A 17,421-nucleotide genomic window follows, 5' to 3' on the forward strand; every position below is an offset into this window, starting at 1 on the left:
TTTCATGGTAAAAGTTCCCCTAGGCATCTAAGTTTCTGCTTCTGGACATGCACACTGCTGCCTCACTCTAGGAGTCCAGATGCCTGTCTCCTGCATGAGCCTCAGCCTGATCCACGAATGGGAGGAAAACAGGTAGAGGAGCCTACAGGGGAGCCTCTGGCCTGCAGGGTGTGATCTGGTAGGCATGCTTAGAGGCCACCTACTGGATCAGTTTCCATTCACAATTCAGTTGGAGCGGGAGGTGATGCCACCCACCTTATAACTTTTAGCCAGTGCTTAGAGCATTCACTTGGGATATGGAAGACCCAGGTTCAATATCCACCTCTGCCTCAGAGAGGAAAAGGATTTGATTAGGGTCTCCTACATCTCTCAGGAAAGTGCTCTAGCCACTGAGCGATGGGATATTTTGATGTGGGACTCCCTCAATCTCTCCTGTTGAAGCTATAATGAGAGAGAGACAAGGTGGGTGAGGTATTAGCTGCATTATTGTCAGGTTTTTAAACAGGAGGGAGAAGAAAAAGAATAGAATAATACCTCACCCACCTTGTCTCTCTGATATCCTGGGATCAACACAGGTACACCAACACTGCAAGAAGCTATAAATAACAGTTTCAAAGTGAGACAAAAATAAATAGTCTTACTTTGTAAATGTTATTGCACCATATTTGACTTAGTTCCAAAGAAACGTTTGCGGTAGTTTTGGTTTTGGATCCATCTTGACCATCTCTATTGAGGGGGTTGGTCAGGAAATGTTTGTCTTACAATCAAGCAAACAAAAATTCTTACTGCATTTCACTATTTGCTGCTTTCTCTTTTGTCTCCTTTTTCTTCTCCCTCTTGGTTAAAAACCAGACAATAATGCAGATAACAACTGCTCCCAGAATTGCTCCAATTAATGCTCCAGCAATGAGACCACCTTCTGAATCTGGAAAAATATGTGCACAGTGTTAATTTTAAAAAGCCACCAGTATAGAGATAATCCCATTGAAGGGGTACCAGATGGAAAGAAGATATTGGGCTCAAAGAGCTGAGAACTAAAATCCATGCTTTCAGGAAAGGGGGAGTCAGGCTTTCACTATTCTTTGCCTCCCTGCTTCTTGCTAGGTGGCACTATATTGCTAGCTGTTCTCTACCCAAGCAGACGGAGAGAGAAGTGGGAGGCTCAACAAACCTAAATAATCCATTCCCCACTTTTATGACTGGCTACAGGAGAGAGAAGATGTTTGCTGTTCGACAATATGGAGGGCTGTTTGGCTCTTCAACCCTTGCAAACAAGATTTTAATTCTGGATAGCCTCTATCTCCCATTCTCTGTTGAGATATAAAATGCAAGCCCTGCCTGTCTATGATCGCTAAGGATCCTAGGTCATTTTCACGGGTGTTAGCCTGGTGTCCTATCCAAGTTCCAATTCACATTGTTACAGTCTATCTACCAGCATCTCTCTGGTAGTTTCATTTGAGCAAGGCAATTTTTTTATTTTACAGACCACTTAAGAGAGAAATTATCTCAAGGACCCACCCCAAGCCCCTGTTGCTCCGTTCTCAGAACATTTAATTCTACTGACTAACAGGTAAGATCACACAGAGCTCTGATAGTCCACAGGCTGAGAACAATAGGGGTAAGGTACTCTTCTTTCTTTCCAGCCTAATGTTGCACTATTAAACAGCTGCAACACTCCACTCCATAGACTGGAGCATTTCAATGGTGTTTGTAAAGTGTTCTAGGCCCCATTGGGATTGTGAGCTTGAAGTCAATAGACCTAAGGCCTGGATCTGGTTGCTCAAAGCCAATTAGAGACTCGTGTTTAGATCCAGAGGTCCAAGTTTCAATCCCCACTGCTGACAAACCACCCAGGGATGGAGAATTACAAAGTGGCGATCCATGCAGAGATTTGAAATGGGTGGATCTCCCTAGATAGGAGGTGTGTATAACTCAGGATGCTTACTCAGTGTTGCTCTGTGTCCCCCTCTACTGACTGAACCACATAAAGGTTTGTGAGGCTGCTACAGCCTTCCATCTAACAGAGCTAGGTTTATCAGTTAACTCATACTATAGAAGCTCGTGGTTATAGATCCAGAGGTTCTGGATTCAAATCCCTGCTGCTGACAACCCAGTCCAGGGTGTGGTGTTATATTGGCATTTGTATAGTGTATTAGCTATTTAAAGTAGTTTAGGAACATTAACTAATTAAGCCTCACAACACTCCTGTGAGATATGTTGCTAAGTATACATTAGTACGCCCATTTTACAGGAGGAAGATGGAGGCAGAGAGGTTAAATGACTTTCCCAAAGCCACGCAAGGCCCAGTTGAGTTGAGAACTGAGGACCTCCTGACCACCAACCCAATTCTTATTCCAAAACAATCTACCTTTAAAAAAATGTTAACTCTTTTTGTCGTTCTGATTATGCTGTATGTAAAGCATATTTTATTCCATTCATATGATGAACTCACGCGCTGCAGACAAGTCAACTTCACAGCTGCTGTTTCCAAGGCTGTTACTAGCTGTGCACCGGTAGTATCCAGTTTCGAAGGTGGTGAGATTACCAATAATGAAAAGCCCAGTTTTTGTATCTGTGACAAATGGAAAACATATGAACATGCATGTTTATATACTATATGGGTAATTACTTGTATTTACTGAATAAGAATCATGATTAGTACAAGGCATGGGAGGTTGTATTGTAAATTTTGCAGCATTTAAATAAAGGGATTTCCTTAAAAACAAATCTATTTAGAACCATTTATCTTCTTTGAAAACAATTGTTCCAACATTTTACAGAGAACTCTGCAGCATCACATTAAGTGTATGAGAACCAGGTCCCCTATCCTGCAAACACAGAAGGATGTAATTTTACTCATTTGGGTAATACCATTGAAGCCAATGGGATCTCTGCAGGTGTAAAGTTATGCACATGCTTAAGTGTTTTCACAATGGGGGCTGTCATAAATATAAAGGGAAGGCTAACCACCTTTAAATCCCTCCTGGCCAGAGGAAAAACCCTTTCACCTGTAAAGGGTTAAGAAGCTAAGATAACCTCACTGGCACCTGACCAATGAGGAAACAAGATACTCTCTGTCTGTGTGATGCAGGGGCCTAGAAAACAAAACTACAATTTGAGTTCCATTGAGTATAAGTTTAGTATAAATTTGCATCTCACTCACTCCAAGGTGAGTGAGATTACAAAAAAAAAAAAAAAAAAAATCAGTAAATTAGATTGTTGTAGTTCTTTTCATTTTAATGCGCTGAGGTGTCATTAGTATCACAGGTAGGAATTTTTTTTTTTACATAATTATCTTCTCTGAGGCCAGCAGCATTATATATTGTAAAATCAACAAAACCAGGCTAATGATTTATGTGATGGCTGTTAGTAAGTTTTGATAGGTTAAAAATAAATTCAATCCACATTATTGCACACAAAGGGGGGAAATGCATTCTTTTCTGTATTGACTAGAATATTGACGGCATGGTTCAAGCCATCACACTCTAGGTCTTGCACGTTACACACTAGTACTGAGGAAGTTACTCACTGAGTTGTTCTGTCATGGGTTTGAGGGTCTCCCCTAATACTCTATACCACTGGTATGTAGGCGCAGGCATCCCTTCTTCAGAATAGCAGGAGAGAGAGACAAGGTGGCCTGTCTCAGGGGTTCCCCGTAAGCTACAGTGAGGCTGCGAAGGTTTGACTGTAAAATAACAGCAGGAAAAATAGTTAGACCATGGGTACAAATTCTGGGCCAAAATCTTGCTAGACCAAATTCTACTTTGTTACACTGGTGTAAATAATCTATTGACTTTGGTGATGTTGTTTTAGATTTCCACCAGTATAACAAATCAGATCCTGGCCCAGTAGTCTGACCACAATCTCTCCCACATAGACATGAGCAGCAATAAAGAAAAGTGAACAGTCAGGGGAAAACTCTTACTGCCTTTCATGGTGTTTATCCTACTAAATACTTTTATAAAGGCTGTAAGGTATTACTTCTTGATAGAAAAGACTATCAGTTATTTCAATTATATTACGAGTGTCACTTTTCATCCCAGTCAAATCACTTTCTGTCTCATGGGATTGTAATTTATGGTGTAAGTGGGTCTATTCCATATGAGTGCAAAGATCTATATAGCCTGATTCTTCACTGCTTGGCACCTGTAGAGTCATTGACACCTGTGCAAAATGCTACCTTTCTGTTTTGGTACTCAGCCATATCCTACTCTGAGCTACACCTGTGTTGTTTTTAATTTCCTGTGTTTGCTTGCTCACGTCACCCATTTAACACAATTTAAACATATTGTTGTGGGCCTCTTCTGTAACTCCACTGCAGTGGAATTACACCAGTGATTAATCTGGCCCAGTTTTTGCATGTATAAGTACAAGCAGTGATGCTTGCTTTTCTAGGGAAAACAGCAATCCCATTTTTCAAGCTTTGAGTCAAACTCATATATGCTCTTGTTTATTATTCTGCTGCAGAGTAACTGCTGTTTGGTTTGTTTTTCAGGATGGTTTTAATATCTGTGCTTTGAAAATTTGTTTCTTCCAGTGGATTTATCTCCATTTGCCTTTAATTGTCTCTTCTGTATAGACAAATGACACAGCTGGAGCCATTTTCACATATGCAGTGACTTCTCCCTCTAATCAACTATCCAGAGAGTATGTGGATAGTTGTTAGATGGGGTTAGTATTAACATTTATCTTGTTAGCAAGTAAAATTTTTCTTCTCTCATTGCTTTTCATACTTGTTCAACTATCTGTTCAGGGTTGAACTATTGCTTTCTTTCAGCTGATGTGTACTCTGTACACACCACAGAACAGAGAGCTACATTGATTAGACTTTTTAATAGAGAGGCAGCATTTGGACTGTTTATGGAACCAGGACTTCTGGATTTTACTGCTGGCTCCACCAATGACTGTCTGTGTGTCCTTAGGCAAGTTGCAGTGGGGGAGGTTTAGATTGGATATTAGGAAAAACTTTTTCACTATGAGGGTGGTGAAACACTGGAATGCGTTACCTAGGGAGGTGGTAGAATCTCCTTCCTTAGAGGTTTTTAAGGTCAGGCTTGACAAAGCCCTGGCTGGGATGATTTAACTGGGAATTGGTCCTGCTTCAAGCAGGGGGTTGGACTAGATGACCTTCTGGGGTCCCTTCCAACCCTGATATTCTATGATTCTATGATTCTAAGTTACTATGGCCAGCATTTTCAGATTTGGGGGCCTAAAACTATATCAAAAAGTGGCCTGCTTTTCACAGCTGCTTTAGGCTTCCAAATTTTAAAACGTTGGGCTCCGCCTTAAAGCCTAGGCCAGCAATCCTAGCTCAGGTAATGTTTTCAGGGTGTGGTTGTGGTTCCCAACTAAAAGTGTGTTTTAATTACTACCCAGTGAAGCTGGGTAGTAACAGCTACCAAAGGGACATATATTTCTCTGGCCATTGTAATAGGTGGCTCTATAATGCAGCAAGGTTTACATGGAGGACTCCCATGGCGACTCAGATTTTACTGGCCATTAGGACAGGTGAGTGTAGTTATTAGATGAGCAAAGGTTTCAGCATAAACATGTCACCCTGTTCACTAGGGGTGAGCAATGTTCCACAGGCAGTGTAGTCAGCAATCCTTTCCATGATTGCTTCATCCAGGCCAGGACGAAGAGGGTGGATCTACATGCAGCTGGGAGTGAACCTCCCGAAAGCCTGAAGTCCAGCCCAAGCCACAATGTCCATACGGACAGGTTTCAGACCGTACTGCTATTTTTAGCATGCCATCTTGAGCCCCTCTGGCACGAATCTGTCTACCTGCTCTGAGAGGCTTACTCCCAGCTGCAGTGTAGACATACCCATCACATGAGGCAGCACGGGTGCTGTTTGTCTGGGAGGTGGAGAATACCACTGGCTCTGTCTGTGTCCAGCAGCCCGGAAAAAGAATCTTTCTATCAATTAAAATAAGTCCTGTTTCTTTACCATGATAGTTACTGCATCGCACAGCTCCAGGGGGCTCACTGCACTAACTGACCAAAAGATGCCAATGTTCACATCCACTCCCCATTACATTATTCTCTTGGGTACCCTGTGGTGCATTTTTGAATCCCAATTCAACACTATGTGATAAAAACACAATGCAAAATAAATTACCCAGTACACTGACAGCCACTGATTTCTGGTTCCGTCCATTTGAATCTTGTGGGTTGAAAACTTCGCAGGTATAGAACCCGGTGTCCGAGGGCTGCATGTTGGAGATTGTTATTGATGCATTTCCTTGGTTTGTTGTCCCATTTATTCTGTTCTTGAACTCCCCATACTCATAAGCCTGTCCATTCTGAAAATAATAGATCTGTGACACAAAACAGATCGTTAGTTAACTAAGAAGTGAGCTTTTATTGCATTTTGTTTGATGTTGCTATGTCAAATACAAAGAAATTTCAAAAGAAGAAAAGCCATCTTATGCCCAATTCCCTGTAAAGAAAGCTGTGATTAAAACCATGCTGTACATTGCAATCTAAATTTCTAATCATATTCTTAGATGATAAGCTCCTCAGGGCAGGGACTGGGTCATTCTGGGTGTGTGTCTAGTAGCTAATACACTGTGGAAACTGCAGAAATAGAGTGGGATATTTGGGAAAGGCATATTTTCTTTACAAGAAACCAACTGCCAGGCAAGATTATGGACCATTATGTTACACACCTAAGCAATAAAGCTAAGTTATGTACTATTAACAGAAGGGCTAATTAGAGGGCAAATTATTTGTAATGTAACTGATAATACGTCCTGTTACAAGATTATCATGTATGGCCAGTACAAGATTATCATAAGAAATGGAATTGCCATTGCAAAGAAAAATGGATATTTGCAGGGTTAGTGAAAACTCTGCTTTCTAAATGAAAGTGTAAGCAAGCAGTAAAAGGGATGAAGTGCATCTAATTAAAGATGGCTAAGACTGGCTAATTCAGAAAGACAAAACACAAGGGTAAGCAAACCAGAGACCAGCTATGTTTGCAGTAAATGTGGAGGCAATCACAATACAGGGCAGAGGTGTCTACCACAAGCCATTGGAGTGCCATACATACAATAAAAATACTAGACATGCAATCAAAATGTTTCCATCCCCATCAGTGTCATGCAGGGGTGGGGCTATTATCAGAGACGCTCAGGCAGGCCCCAGCTCTTTCCTTTTCCCAATATGCTGTAGGGATGTAAGTCAGGAGTAACTTCTCCATCTAATGGGAAATTATTGACATATTGGGCACATTGTGGGGATTTGCATCTGTCTTTCAAACATCCAGCATCTTCCCTCAAATAAGAGACTTACTGTTGTACATTCAGATGAGCTCTATTGCCGTTAGTAGTGTTACTCCTGTTTTATAGCAATGTGAAAACCGGAGTGGCTTCTATAGACTTATGGACTGAACTTGCTCCCATAAAAGTCTATAGCAAAACCTCCATTGATTCGAATGAAATGTAGAACTGGGCCCATTGTGGATGGTAGTGGTTTGAATCTTAGGCCTTCAGTCTATCTAGGACTACTGATATCTCAGACCCCATGGTGATGGGTTTGGTTCAGGAATGTAAAAAGTTCTGATAAACTAGTCACACTCAGCCCTGTTTAGTTCTATTATAAAACAGTGTACTGAAAAAAATCAACTTCTATGAAAGACATATTGAAACAGTTGCCATTTTTATCCAGAGTTTAACAATAATACTCCTGCATAACAGTGCTACAGCTTGGAATTTGTAGTGCTCTACTCTATGCCTGCTTTGATAAATGCTGTCCCATGACTAATTGGCAATGTACAACTTGACGTGCTCTTCTCGTAAACAATGTGCTCCAGGCATAATGAGCTGATCCATTGTTTTAGTGGGTCTTCCCATGGTAGTCAGCAATATTAATATGTCCAGGATTAATATGTCCAATATGTTTACAGGATTGGGTCCTTAATTAGTATAGCCTCTTTCATATCAACTGTGTTTCAGGAACAATGATACAATAATATTTGTCACTGCTGGACTGACAGTTGGCTTATTACAAGAGGTGGTTGAAAAGTGTGTGAGGGGAAGTTTCACAAATTTTGGTCAAGTTCCATTTGCTTCTGACTCATCAAAATTTTATTTTGTCAAAGATTTCCAGTCAGCTTTAGTTCATGCTATGAATCCCCACCCCCCAGACAATAAGCACAGTTCCATTTGCCTTGCAGATCTGTAGATTGCATTTTGAAGAAAAAATAAACACTTGTGCACCCTGACGCAGTGTTGACTGAAGTCTTTAATCAATGTTATCTGGATGTCTTTGTTAGCTTAAGGCAAGCTACACCCCAAAACTGCCAACGTACAGTTGGTTAATACAAAGATAAGATTTTTCAATGAAGGTCAAAACCCAGGCTGTGTACCTGCTGTGCTATAGCAGCTACTGTATTCCCACAGCATGGCACTATCATAAATGCACCAACATCTTCATTCTAGCTATGAAGAGGGATAAAAACACATTACGGGTGAAATCCTGGCCTCACTGAAGTCAGTGGGGGACAGGATTTTACCCTGAGGGTGTTTATTTTTCCCTCAGAATACATCTAGAACCTGTAGCATTGTCAGGCAGAGAACAGAACTCAAAATGTGAGTTAAAATAGACCACAGCTTTTCCTGCCATTGATTCTGCCAAACTTTACTCTCTCAACCATCCCAGGCAGGAATAACACTATGTACAATAACACTATGTTGGGGGAGTTATAGCTCAGTGGTTTGAGCATTAGCCTGCTAAACCCAGGGATGTGCATTCAATCCTTGAGGGGGCCATTTAGGGATCTGGGGCAAAAATTGGGGATTGGTCCTGCTTTGAGCAGGGGGTTGGACTAGATGACCTCCTGAGGTCCCTTCCAACCCTGATATTCTATGATAGAAAGCTTTGATGTTAAAGCAGCTGCAGGTGTGCCCCTTATCAGGAAGTTAATTGGGTAGGAGATGAGCTCAAATGGGAGTATAGCTGTGGGAGAAGGGGTGGGTAGGGAGAAGAGAAAAGTGAGCGCTGAGCTCTAATAATATGCTATAATATTAGACAAGCTGAGCTTTGCTGATCTACACCTCAGTCTTTATTACCCACATAGGCCCAGACGCTCAAAGGTATTTAGGTGACTAAACACCTATGAAGATCTGGGCCATTATGTATGCAAATAATGTTTTTCTTTGTTTCTATGGTTAACTGATGAGGTGAGCTGCGGTCACTAAGATTAATGCAGGAATTGTTTTATTGCAACAGACTAATGAGGCATCTAGTGTGACATTGAATAGCGGATGCTTCAGAGGTAGATTTTAAATGGTCATTACATACCTATGTTTGCAGTACTGTGTCATGGGAGGGGAAGTTCTTCCTGACTGCACGTGTATCCCCTGAAGTATAAGCATTGACTGCTGCTCTTTCCTCTTAGCTAGTATACCTGTAGATGCTCTTATTCATATATGTGAGATAAGAATTGAAAACTCTTTTCGATACATCTCTCTCTCCACAAACCACTGGTGCATATATCGTATAAATCATTCTGGCCTCTATTTTTGCTGCTTATTTAATGACTGTACTTGCTTAGAACCTACTACAGCTCCTCAAAATATATTTACAGGTCAAGGTTACAACAGAACACAGATACTTTTGACACATCTGCCTTGCAGTGTCACTCAATAGCCTCAGAAGAAAGGTGGAGCATGCATAAACTTGAATCTACTTTCATTCATACCTGTCTCACACCAGAGTCATGCCACTGAATTTGGAGTCTCTCCTGATTAACACCAATGTAACAGAGTAGGGTGTATATGGGGTGAGCTCAAAAGGTATCACCTCTGAGTAGCTGGCATGCTAAACCTATTGGGTAGCTAGCGGCAACAACTGCTAGTGAATGGGCACGCTTGGCTCTCAAGTATATGAAATCTCCTACAGTGAAACCAGCAAACCAAGTTCCAAAGGATAATATTGGCAGAAACAGTACAGGAGCAAGCTAGTGGATAGCTCAGAGCACTGTTACAGTCAGATTACAATATGCTGGTCAACCACAAAGCCAAGGAGTTGTGGTTGAACACTTGGTGAATATTAGACCACACAAACTGAATGAAAAATGGAAAGAGAAACAAAAGTAGGCTGGCTTGGTTGTTGCCCAGACAAACCAGGGCTGTGTTCACTGCTCAGAAATTGAATTGGGGTGAAAAGGATGTGATCAGAACAAACATAGCTACATGCAGAACAGGGAATTACGTAATGGACTCAAAAGGAGGAGACATTTATCGGAACATGGAATGTAAGAACATTATACCAGGCTGGAGCACCTTGCACTAATAATGCATGAGTTGATAAGATATGAGTGGGAAATTGTCAGTCTATGCAAAATGAGATAGGAATGCAAAGGAGAATTCTACTACAATGAACACAGGATATTGACATTGGGAAGAGAAGATGGTGGATGCTGGGACAAAGTCACATTGGTGCCAAAGCCAATGGCAAACCAGGCTCTTATGGCATTTAAGATGATATCTCCTTGTACGTTGAAGGCAGGATTCAGAATCAAATCCTGTGCAGTCTCAATAGTACAAGTATATTCATTCACCTCAGCAGCACTCAGGAAGAAACTGACAAATTTTATAATAATCTACAGAAAGCAATACTAATCGTTTCAAGACAGACATTATTGGTGATAGGAGATTTTAATCCGAAAGTAGGTTCGGCCTAGAATTCCTGGGCTGGAGCAGTGGTCAGATTTGGACTTGGTGAAGAAAATTAAAAAGAAGAGCTATTAAATTTCTGCCTAAGGAACAACCTGGTGATAACCAACAAGCTATTTCAGCAAATAAAGATGCAGAGGAAGTGGACGTGGATATTACCTGATGGGCAAATGAAGAACATGACTGAATTTATGTTTGTGACTCGCAGATAGAAATTGAGTGTGTTGTCATGCCGATCATTTGTGCTAATATCAGATTGGATCATAACTTAGTGCTGGCGTCAATAAGATTGAGGTTGGGAGCAACCAAAAAAGTGCTGAGAGCTAAGAACTATCGCATGGACAAATTGAAGGAATAAGATATCCAGAAAAACATGGTCTTTGGTGAACAGTGTAAACAAGCAGAATACGCAAAGCAAAACAAGAGAACAAAGCAAGATATATGAGTTGAAGATATCAGTGTGAAAGACAAGTGTGGGAAAATAAGCAAAGAATAATGAATGGAAAGAATATTTTGAAGAGCTGTTCAATTTGCAGAACACAGTAGATGAAAAGGTCCTGGAAAAGCTCTCCATTACAAATGAGGGAGAGCAGATGTTGGAATTCTTAGAAGTAAAGATCTCAATAGGAAATCTGAAAAAGAAAAAGGTGCCAGAAAGTGATGACATAACTGCTGGAGGCAGGTGAGGGACACATGATAAAGGTGATGTACAAGCTATTCAACAAGATTTACAAACAAGAGCAAGTGCTGAGTGAATGGGGGAAAGCTATAATAGTACCAATCTATTAAAAAGGAGATCAGAATGAGTGCAAGAACTACAGAGAAATCCATGTATTGAGAGTGCTGAGAAAAGCATTGCAGAGGAGACTAGAGAGATAGGTGGAAGTGACGATTGCAGAGGGAGAGACCAGATTAGACTAGGTTGAAGTACGATAGATCAGCTATTTGTGATAAGACAGATATTGGAGAAGTGCACAGAACACAACCAAACCTGCTACAACACCTTTATGGACTTCAAACAGGCTTTTGGTAGCATTTGGTAGAAAGGGTTATGATATGTTTTGAGAGTGTATGGCATCCCTGGGAAACTGATCAAGCTGATAGAAACATATACAGCAAGTCGATAAGTGCAGTGGGAGTAGACAAGAAGCCATTGCTAGTGCGAGTCTGTCTAACCAGACTGGGAGATTTGCCTTCAGCTGCAGTGTAGACATTAGACCTTAAGGGTCCTGCTTTCCTCTAAGAATCTGTGCTTTCCTACTTCTGCTAATGTTGATTCATATTTTACCACAATTAAGAATGTTTTACTGATGTTTAGAGGTAGACCTGCGTTGCAGAGTTAGGATCTGAATCCGGATCCTAATGCCCCCAAATTTCAGATGTTTGGATAAAGTGGTTTAGTACAGGCCTGTCTCTAGTATCAATGGGCCAACCTCATTTAAACTGGTGTACATTAATAACAGCAAATGTGTCACTCTAGACTTACCCCAATGTAACTGAGAACAGAATTTTGCCCAGTACTGTTTACTTTGAGAAGCTGTAGTTACAAAAACAATAGTATGGGACATCATTCTCCTCTCACACTAATGTTACTCTATTGATTTTAATGGAGTTACTAGGATTTACAGCTCCATTAAGTCAATTGCATCAGTGTCTGTGAGATGAAAGTGAGAAACATTGGGCCTAATCTAGACTCACACTATTTTTACACCACTTCACTGGAATTACTCCTGATTTACACCAGCATAAGTGGAGCAGCAGACTCATTATGTTCAGTCAAAGTGCTTGAGTACCAAAAAAGACTAAATTCTGCTTTCAATTGACCTCAGAGCTACTTAGCATTTGTATCAGTGTAAATGATGTCAGAAGTTGCCACACAGAATGCCAGATCACTATAAGTTACTCTTCTCCTTTCTGTGCCCTCATTGTCACATCTTCCTCAGGAATAAGTCTTGAGTAACATGACCATGAATTTCACACACAGTTAATTCTCTGCAGTAAACATTAAAAATTGCTGCATGTGGCTGTGGTTTCAACAATGAAACTCCATTTGAAGTCAGTTGGGGTTGTGTGGCTAAGCCCCATATGATGTTCTGAAAAGCTAATCTGTCGTGTTCCATCTTTGTAGCTAAATGAATACAGAGAAAATATTTTATGTATGCAGAAAAATCGGGGACAGGTGTCAACAGAGCCAAGAATATTTACTTTTTTTTTTTTTTTTTTTTTTTTTTTACAGATTCAGTTTTCTTATAGTAAAACATAAATGCAACTGTAGATCCTAAGAAAATGCACTCAGTTTCACTGCAGTTTCTCCCAGTCTCTCAGCAACTGTGTCATTTGTTTATCACTCTGAGGAAAGGTGATGAATAGTGAAAAAACTAAGTAATGTGATTAATTAGAAACGATATTTTATTCCAGCGGTATGAGTGGATTTTGTACACAGGAAACTTCATTTAAAGTGTAATTAATTTTAATTCAGTTAATAAGCTGTAACTTAATTGCTGATTTTAAACAAGTTCATTCAAAATAAGTACTTTATATTTTGTTTTAAAATGCTGTTTTTTAATGCTGTCCTTCCAGAGTTTTCATCTCTGCCCTACAAGGAGTCAAAATGTGAATGTTTACAAAACTTAATTTCACACTGTACATCAGAGCCTATCTAACCTTTGAGATCTTCCTTTGGTCTGGCACTGCTACCCTTTTAAATAGTGCGCGAGACCCATTTTGATGGTAAGTCTCTAATATGGCAAAGTTACCTGAAAGTAGAGCTGGTCCCCTTTTTTTTTTTTCCTGTGAAATTTTTTGACACACACAAACAATTTTTTGTTCTTTGTCAACATTTTTGTACAAAATTTGTCAGGGTTTTGTTGAAAAACTACAAACGAGAAAACTGGGAAATAAACAAAAACCCCTTTCAGTTTTCAGCAACTGAAAGTCAAAACAGCTGGTTGGGGGAAAATGTTTTGGTTTTACTGCAACTTTTCATCTGTTCCAGCCAATATTTTTTCCAGTTTCCGCTCAGACTAGTGTTTTCAATGGTAAACCATCCCAAAATTTCCTTGAAAATTGACATTTCCCTGCAGAAATTACCATTTTGATGAAAACGGCATTTTTCATTAAAAAGCCCCACAACATTTTGTATGTAAAATGTTGACCACCTCCACCCGAAAGTTTCAATCTTCTGTAATACCTTTAGTGGGCTAAATGTAATGCTCAGTTACACTGATGTGAATCTGGAGCAACCTCATTGAGGCTACTATTGCAAACTGAAAGCCGAATTTGCTCCAATGGGCTAGATTCTGCTGTGTATACGCCAGGTCTCAGGAATCTCCTTGGTGTAAGGAGGGTCCTTTGGCAGTGTAGAACTGATGCATTGACTCTATGCTGCTCTCCCTACAGCCTGTGGAATAGAGGCTGTACTGTGGAAAGAAAAGGACCACAGTTTGCTGCCTGCTGTCTATGTTTGCAACAGCATAATGGCCGTAGGGGGTTGTTGCAAGACAGCACAATTTACAGCAGCCAAGGGGCCGAATCCAGAAATTGGGAAGCACAAAAGTGACACAGAGAATCTGGCCCTATGTTTGCATCTTGCCAAACTTCATTTTGGAGAGTATCAAAAAGGAAAAGTGGCCAGGCCCAGGGGAAGGTGGACCTTTTGCCTTAAGAGATAGTGGTTCTTACAAGAGCATCTTTGGCCTGCCACAAAACACACAATAAGATTTATATTCCTATTAACTAAATCAATCAATAAAGCTACTACTTGTTCTAAATATATTTGTAAGAGTCTTGAGATAGATAAGAAAAAATAATGGCTTTTCAAAGAACTAAATCCAACTATATGATCAGGATAGAGTCTTCATAAAATTTCACCCTTCACATAATAATCTCATGTACACATAATGCAGACCCAAAGCGCCTGATTCAGATTTCATTTACCCTTGTGTTAATCAGGAACAACTGCAATGAAGGTGATGGAGTGACACCAGTGTAAAATCACTGTGAGAATCAGGCAGTGTGTGTGGGAAGGGGGGACAAAACATTATGCACGTTCTCTCCACTAAAAAAATATGGAATAGTTTGCTGGGGTGGCTGCAGGAACACATGAAGCTCCCAGAGAAACAAAATGAAAGAACAAAACAGGCACATCAGTAACCTGCTGCATTTTTGTGGTGCATTTGCCCTGGGCCACAAAATGGCCAAAGGCCATTTTGCCCTGTTTTGGCAGGAAGTAGGAGCACTGTCTCCTTGTCCATCACGTCAGCTGCCACATAACAAACCTGGGATCACATTCCACTGATAAACCAGAAGGAGGTGTTCAAGAAAGCATGAATCTGGGGCCTTCCGTCTCTCTGATAGTCTTGGCCAATCAGATGAGTTGGAGTCCAAAGGTCCTTCCTGAAGCTGGCTGTTCCACATGGTGGTGCAATAGGTGCCTACAAGCTGGGCACCAACTTTTCCTGCATCATCTTGGTTTTAATTACTTTCATAAAAAGGAGAAAAAGAAAACATGCTTAGTGCAGCCAGAGGAGACCACTGTGCATGCCCCATACCATGCTCCGGCAGAACATTGGTCAGGTCTGATGAGCTGAATATGTGGGCGTTGGTAAAATGGCTTCTCTGTCAGTGAAACATTCATAACACACTGTGTTTGTGCTGCCTCTCAGTGGAGGCTGGTTTGCTGATATGAGTGTCAGGTAGAAATGAAGCCTTTCCACTTTTCACATGAACAGATGCTTGTGGTGACTCATTTGTGAATCGACAAACTGACATATTTGTCACTCCTAGACGTATTTGTCATCTGTCCATTCCTGCATACATTGCTTCTGCCAAACAGCCCTGGTTCTAGGAAAGCATCTGCCCAGCTGTAGAAGGGACTTCATTATCTAGCTCTCCAAACTCCACTCCACACAACTGAAGTCAACATTTTCCCTTCCCTGCTGACCAAAGTCAGTGGAGCTGGTGGAAATGAGAGAACTATTTACACTGGTGAAACTGAGAGAAGAATTTAGTGTTGTATGTTTTCAAGGCTGTTGTAGCAATTCATCCTTGTGATTTTGCATGTGATTTGGGCTGCAAACAGGGGTTAAAATAAGGGAGAGCATGGGGAAGCTCAACTCCTCCCTCTTCTCCCTCACACTGGCTTGAGGGAGCCAGTCATCTCTCTCATATACTGGCTGTCCCTCCTCCATGGCTAGTGAGATGAGGACTCATCTGAATTGGGGGCAACAGGCAAACCTGATGCCTATGTGGGGATTTGCTGGGGCTCCCTGCCTACTAGCAGAAGAAGCAGCAGCAGCCAATGGTGGAGAATGAGGAATCTCAGCTTGGAGTCCTCTATCCATCTCTTCCCTCTCACAAGTGTATCTGACCCCTGCTGAGTTCCTGTCCCCTTCAGCAGAGAAGAGACTTTCCTCCATCAGCTTCCTCTCCCTTCAAATGTAAGTAGTTGCATCAGGTACTTCATTGTTTTCAGGGGAGGAACCCCATGGCTTCCTAGGAGTCTACATTGCAGCATTTATTCAAAGGGGCCTGGGGATGGCATGTGCCCTACACTGTCTCACCCCTGGCTCGTCCAATATTCTGTTTTGCTCCCTATGGACTTGTTTGGGGACATGGATACTTTTCTTCTCTTGTCCCACTCTCTTCCTCTTGCTTCACCCAGTTCCCGCGAGATAATGCCATTCTACAGCACTACCTGTGATGACAACCACCAAAACTGGGGCACTCCCCTTATTATTTCAATCTATGTTATTATAATCAAAGGGCTGCAGACTTCCAGGACTGAGTACTCAGAAGATCCAGCCACACTGCACTGTTTCATCACTTTCTGATTAGCATTTTCTCTAATTACTTTGCTAGATTCTTTTCCACACCAGAAATAAAGGCAGAGAAGAACCCATATCAACCTCTTTATCATTCTGACACCATTGCATCACTCCAGGGTCTGAGTCTAAACAGAACTTAAAAAACAGCGAAGAAAAAAATGTATTCAGCAATTATTCCCTTTAAATAATCTTACACGCTAGTTAAAGAACAAATGCCGTAGACCTTAACTACTAATCAGAGACCAAGGCCCAGATTCTCAATTCAGCTATATAGGGTTAAATCCACACTAACTCCCTTGATTTCACTAGAGTCCCTTAGACTTCAGCAGAGTTACTCTGGATTTATATCACATGCCTGAGATCAAAATCTGGCCCCAAATGCCTTTGGCAACTTGAGCTTCCTTTCCACACATTTTTTGGTTACACTGTGATCTGCCAGAGAATGATAGGACTCTGATACATCGATTCTGAGATTTTTTCTGCAGGTTAATTAAAAAAATTAATGATGACTGCAGGCCTCTTGTCTCTGCTGCATGTTGTGAGAATTGGTGTGGGGAGGCATCTTAGGAAACTTATAAAGTACAGCAAGGAGACAGGGGAGGGCTGAAATCTTTGGAAATTAGCGATGTAAATCAAAGCAGCCCTTGGCCAGCTTTCAGTGATGCAGGAAGGGCTTGAAGATCAGGTCACTTCTCACCCGCACTGTGTCATACGGCACGTACCTGTGGCTGAAATGTTCTTGAGTAATGCACCAAGCACAAATAGGCTTCTCTTCCACATTGGCTATGCAGGACTCTAAAAAGTAGTATTAAGCTTCAATATACAGTGGGCTATTTCCTGCTCAGTTTAGAAGAAAAATCCCATTGAAGTCAAATGGTGTTCTGGAGGTGTGTGGATGGGAGGTAGAACAACGG

The 17,421-nt window shown here is 41.1% G+C and overlaps 1 protein-coding gene across 1 annotated transcript in view; it reads right to left on the reverse strand.

The window, feature by feature from the left end:
* Nucleotides 1-17,421, reverse strand: part of VSIG1 (V-set and immunoglobulin domain containing 1) — a gene marked incomplete at its 5' end in the record, with an annotated part of 34,787 nt that overhangs the window by 4,530 nt on the left and 12,836 nt on the right. The window contains 4 exons of the mRNA XM_084638933.1: nt 787-925; nt 2,453-2,572; nt 3,530-3,685; nt 6,122-6,320. Coding sequence (XP_084495059.1) covers nt 787-925; nt 2,453-2,572; nt 3,530-3,685; nt 6,122-6,320 — 614 coding nt within the window. The remainder of the gene's footprint in view (nt 1-786; nt 926-2,452; nt 2,573-3,529; nt 3,686-6,121; nt 6,321-17,421) is intronic.

The sequence above is a fragment of the Lepidochelys olivacea genome (assembly GCF_965140295.1).
Source record: "Lepidochelys olivacea isolate rLepOli2 genome assembly, chromosome: 9".
Taxonomy (NCBI): Eukaryota; Metazoa; Chordata; order Testudines; family Cheloniidae; genus Lepidochelys; species Lepidochelys olivacea.